Source organism: Pistacia vera, unplaced genomic scaffold, assembly GCF_008641045.1.
Source record: "Pistacia vera cultivar Batoury unplaced genomic scaffold, PisVer_v2 Contig93, whole genome shotgun sequence".
Lineage (NCBI taxonomy): Eukaryota > Viridiplantae > Streptophyta > Magnoliopsida > Sapindales > Anacardiaceae > Pistacia > Pistacia vera.
The window spans coordinates 888,954-895,003 of record NW_022196812.1 but is presented as its reverse complement, the minus strand read 5'-3'; the positions used below and the strand labels follow the sequence as shown (position 1 = coordinate 895,003).

Here is a 6,050-nt window from a genome sequence, read left to right as displayed (position 1 = left end):
AATAGCAATAGCAAATATTCCATGAATGGGTTCCATGTATTTTTCAGACTGTATCTGTATCAATATAGTGGTGGCCATACTTCTTATCACATCCATAGGAAATGAACTCCACTCAACCAAATGAAGTATATGATTGAATATACATGGTTACGTGCAAGAAATAAAGTGTAAGAAGTTGATAAACTACTCCAACACTTTAGGATAAAGATAAAATAATTTATTTAAAGAGATATAACTGATCTTTATGTAAAAGTACGACTATTGAGAAAGACCAACTATGGTTAATTGAATTCCAAGCGGTTATTAGAAGTTAATTAACTGGTGTGTCTTGTCTCAAAAGTTGTGTCTGTATTTTTGAAGTCTATAAGTTAATTAAGCGGTTATTAAGCTTGCAAAGAGTGATGAAAGGCTAAATTGTATTCACTGAATGTATTACAACATATACATGTAGCTGGAAGATAAAAAAGAAACTATGACTATAGACAACCTATTATTGAGGATTTACAAACCCATAATTTAAGGAAATCACAACAAAGAATACAATTATAAAGTTGAAAAAAAAAATTAAATGATTGATTTTGATGAGATTTGATTTCCCATCATCAATGATAATGGAGGATTTGGTGGAGAGATGAGATTATCCTTAATACGCCCTGCAAGATGGTGCTCCTACCAAGAACACCAATCTTGGATCGAAGAAGAGTGAAGCGTTGTGACTTAATCGTTTAGTGAGGGAATCAGCTCATTGTTCTTTGCTTGGTACATGAGACACACGTAACAACTCCCTAGACACTTGATCACAAATGAAATTGTCGAACCCTTGTGTGTTTTGATGTGCTCTATGCAAATTTTTGATACAGAAATAAGATTAAAGTGAAATGCAAGGACAAACAGGACATTCTTAAGGACTAAGTTTTTTGTGAGATAAACAGTCCCTATATGAGTGGTTGTGGCAACATTTCCGTTTGGCATGCGTACAGAAGCAGATGATTTAGTGGGTATATAGTTGATGGAAAAAAAAAACAGTTAAGAGTTGTAAATAATATGATCACTAACTCCTAAGTCAATTATCCAAATATCGTTGAAATAAAATTCGGACAGAAAGGTATACCTACTTAAGATACCATTGTATTTGCATGTGGAATGCAATTCAGCATTTGGAGTAACTGATTGTACTGCTCCATGCTAATGATAAGTGCCAAAATTTATGTCCCTAGAGGCATAGTGTTGGCTACACGACAAATTGAAGGGCTTGCAGTTTTGTCGTTGTTGCAATTTACAGTATAATTCCTCCTTTTTTGCAATATTCACAAAATAATTTTCCTTTTCCATATTCCAGCCCTAGTAATGTTAGACCCATCTGAACCAAGCGCATTTGTATTGGTGCGCGACGTGGTGTCTCGTGAGCTATTGGATGAATGCAAGAAAGAGATCACTTTCTGGCCATCTGATTGCTTGGAAAAATCCTGTCCACTCATGCTCCCATATAAAAGAGAGTTATTTTGTGTATTGTGGAGCCCTAACCCCAGCTGCTCTCCCATGTCTAATGATCCACCATCCAACGGAGTTGTTTGTGAAGTAGCAAAGGTGACCGTGTCACCAACCCGAGCACCCTCCAAAGACACCAGCTATTGACTCTCGTCTTGAACCACAAGTTGAAAAATCTGGCGGAGCGTTGGCGGCGGACATGAGGCCAAAAATATAAGTTCGGAGGNTAAGGGACGGCCGTCCATAAATTTTGGACGGCCGTCCCCAAAATTTTTTTTTTTTTTTTCATATTTTATTTATGGACGGGCGTCCTTTAAATGGGGACGCCCGTCCCTTGTATATGAACGCCCGTCCATATAACATGGACGGGCGTCCATGTGAGTGAACGACCATCCAAATTTAATGGACGGCCGTTCACTAGAAAAAAATTGTTAAACAAAACAGATGTGTGTTATACGTAGGCCGGTACACATTTTCGGTGTAAAATTTTCGGTGTCCCTAGCATTATTGGTAATGTTAGACCCATTTGAACCAAGCGCATTTGTATTGGTGCGTGACGTGGTGTCTCGTGAGCTATTGGATGAATGCAAGAAAGAGATCACTTTCTGGCCATCTGATTGCTTGGAAAAATCCTGTCCACTCATGCTCCCATATAAAAGAGAGTTATTTTGTGTATTGTGGAGCCCTAACCCCAGCTGCTCTCCCATGTCTAATGATCCACCATCCAACGGAGTTGTTTGTGAAGTAGCAAAGGTGACCGTGTCACCAACCCGAGCACCCTCCAAAGACACCAGCTATTGACTCTCGTCTTGAACCACAAGTTGAAAAATCTGGCGGAGCGTTGGCGGCGGACATGAGGCCAAAAATATAAGTTCGGAGGGTAGAAAAGTCTCGTTCAGTCCTAACAAGAAACGCGTGAGGCGTTCTCGATCTCTGATGCGTTAGAACTGGTGCAATGTTTTCGAAGGTCTGTCAAAAGACTCTTCAACTGCATCTAGTTCATTTCAGATGGCGGACAACTAGTTAAAATACATAATCGACAAATTGCCTTGCTTGATTTCTGCGAGGTGTTGTTGGAGAGTGAATGTCTTGGCCAAGTCCAATTTCCCAAACATCTCTTTGATGTTCGTCCACATCTTTTTGATGATTCTAGTAGGCGGAAGGCCAACTGCCACTTCTAGGGATAAGCAGTTGTTGATCTAGGATCGAACCAACATGTTGTAGCAACTCCAGTATCGGGAAAGATGCTGTTCAGAGGGTGAAAGAACGATGCTGTCAAGAAAACTGTCCTTATCCTTCATCACTAGTGCTCGCTGAAAATCACGTGCCCATGTAGCGTAGTTGTCAGAACCGGTGGATTGCTTGATGATGACGAGTTCTGGTCCATCTAATGTTAGGGCATACAACACATCGTCTGATCTGGGGGATTACTAGCTGCTAGAACCAATTGAAAGGTAAACACAGGTAAGGATTTGAACCCATTTGGCGATTTGAACCTGTTTGACCTGGATTGTAACACTCAGAAAGAGAAGCGGGTAAAGAGGTGGATTCGGCCCAGATTCATGAGTCTCATGGGCCAGGGTTGATCCATCCAAATGTGGGCCTGATTTTGGACTTTTTGCAAACTCATTGTGGACCTCCAAGTGTGGGTTGTCCAGGCCCTGGTCTTGGTCAGAGGGATTTGAGTTATGGTTTTAATCGATTTGAGTTTTATGAGGTTTGGTTCTCTAATCAAGTGTCTTTGTGTTTTGCAAAAACAAAAAACTAGAAGAATGGAGTGGTTAGATTAGCAGAAGTTGGATTAGAATAGTTACTATGATACCATGTTAGAGTTGAGAAGGCAAGAGGGGCAAATGGAGACTGCCTGAGTATGCTTAAAGAATAGAAAGAATTTGTTTTCTATTGTATGTGAATACATTGCTCTATTTATACAAAAATATAATAACTAAATAAGGTAACACAATATTATCACAATTGTGTAATCTCACTAAATGAGACAACACAATATTATCATAATTGTGTAATCTCACTAACTAAGACAACACAATATCAACATTCCATTTTGTAATTCAACAAAGTTAAACGGAGAATTCTTAAGCATTATCAAACTTAATGAAAAGGGATAATAATTTTAAATAACAATATCTAGGTTTTGTTTAATCCTAATAATAAACTTCAGTGGTAGTGGGTTGTGAATGCTCCATAAAAGCAATAAATTAAAGAATACTTTTACTTGAGTGGAAAGTTCTGTTCATGAGGAGAAGAAAGAGGCGTATCCTCGTTTGTTTTTATAATGAGAATATAGTGACTTTTCGTGTGGGCTGCACACTCCTTGAGCATTTTAATATAACTATAGTGCATTTCCCGCGTTGCACTGAGAATCATTAAATTAGAATACTCCTAATTAGAAGTTAAATTGAATAATTTTCCTTCTCATTCCCACTATTATAAATTATTTGATGATAAGGAATTAACTCGAAAGAATTTTTGTCATTACACTCTCCATTAATAGTTAAACTTTTCTGTGCTCTCTCTTTCTCTAGTGCCTTCCTATTCAGCAATCCATACTGAAAATCTGTATTTATGATTTGATTCATCAAGTTTTAATGTCCATCTAATTATTCATGCATGTTAGATGTACTGATATCAGTTATCACATAGATTTTTATTCAGTTTAAGAATCATCAAGTATGTTGATTTTTAAGGATAAAAAACGGAAAAGAAAATAACATATGTTATAAGAATTATAAATATATTCACTTGTTATATAGCATTGAATTGGTTACTCCTGGATAGATGCAATAACAATACATCTAATAAACCGAATTAACCTAATCAGGCCTCCTTTCGTGGTGGGTTCATTTGGTTTTATTTTGTTTTACAGTGATAAGCACATTGATTAAAGAAAGAATTTTTAAATTAGTTTACTAAAGGAGCCTCTTTTCTCACACTATCTTTTCATTTCCGGCTTATTATCTGCCAGTGTTAGTGTCCACAAGTCCAACACCACTGGAAACCCCTATAAATTCTCCCATTTGGAGCGTGTGTCAAGCACAAGCCACCATTAATCTTCTCTTCATATCTTCTCCACTTATCAATCCTTGCTTCTCCTTTAACTCATGGCTGCCCAAAGACCACTTGAACACCAACAACGTCCATCCGTGGAAATATCTTCCATCCATGTGAACGATCATGAGAAAAACCAACACCAATTACAAGAAAATGAGTTTGACTACTCTCAAAGGGCACAGTGGCTTCGAGCTGCTGTATTGGGAGCCAATGATGGGCTCGTTTCTGTCGCCTCACTAATGATGGGTATTGGAGCTGTCAAAAAAGAAATCAAACCCATGCTTCTTGCTGGTTTTGCAGGCTTAGTTGCTGGCGCTTGCAGTATGGCCATTGGAGAGTTTGTCTCTGTGTACACTCAGAGGGACATAGAAATAGCTCAAATGAAGAGAGATCAGGAAAGAGCTCAAGCAAGAGGCGATGATAGTGAAGAAGAGAATGGAAGGGAGGAACTTCCGAATCCTGCACAGGCTGCAATGGCATCCGCTCTTGCGTTTTCAGCAGGAGCAGTTGTGCCATTAGTGGGGTCTGCATTTATAAGAGACTATAGAGTGAGACTTGGGGTGGTGGTTGCACTGGCGAGCATGATGCTGGTGGCGTTCGGAACAGCGGGAGCGGTGCTCGGGAGGACTCCGATTGTGAAGTCGTGTGTTAGGGTACTGATCGGAGGCTGGATGGCCATGGCCCTCACCTTTGGGCTCACCAAGTTGATTGGCTCCGGTGGGCTAGAAATGTGAATGGCTTTGTTATCGTTATTACATGCATCCTTTGGTTTTTTATTGCAGCGTGACTGGTTTTGTTTCGTTTGTGTAACATGTTATGCTTCAATGGATCAAATTAAAATAAAAGAAATAAACTTGTTTCATATAAGCTAATACATATACTACATGATTACTACGTTATCTTATATTACTTACGTTATCATTGTTGGTTGTCAAGTTATATAAAATTCTGGTAATCTTCTAAAACTAATAGTAATTACTGTTAGTTATATCTGTGCTAATCTGAATACTACCATTTTCTTAGGTGTTTTAATATTTTTTGGTAATCTTAATTTTGTTACAATTTTAACCTTAACTATTAAAATTTTTGGACAATAATGCCCTTTGTTTAGAAAACAATTTATAAAAATATTTATGGACTATTTTATTCTTATATACAAAATTTTTAGGACATAAATACCCTTGAACTTAAAAAAATTACCCCAAGACTAGTGGTCGAATCTAGCCACCATCGACCGACGAGCGTCGGAATGGCACACAACCGGCCAGATCCACGGCCGTTAACGACCAAAGATCTTACCAAAAACGACCAGATCGACACACAATCGACCATATTCGATCGATCGTGCGCTGTTTCGGCTACAATTACCAGTAGCCGATGGTGGTGATTTGTAATCTATATAAATTACCCACCAATTTACTTATCCCAACCAAACATATCAATATAACATACGCACCAATTTATTCCAATATAACCAAATACGTTTAATATAA

General features: G+C 38.3%; 1 protein-coding gene across 1 annotated transcript; it reads left to right on the top strand.

Annotated features, from left to right (window-relative positions):
- Nucleotides 1-4,593: 4,593 nt before the first annotated feature.
- Nucleotides 4,594-5,381, top strand: LOC116120399 (vacuolar iron transporter homolog 4-like). Its single transcript, XM_031406353.1, has one exon. It carries the CDS (start codon nt 4,608-4,610, stop codon nt 5,289-5,291), a length of 684 nt encoding a protein of 227 aa, XP_031262213.1. The 5' UTR covers nt 4,594-4,607; the 3' UTR covers nt 5,292-5,381.
- The last annotated feature ends 669 nt before the right edge of the window (nt 5,382-6,050 follow it).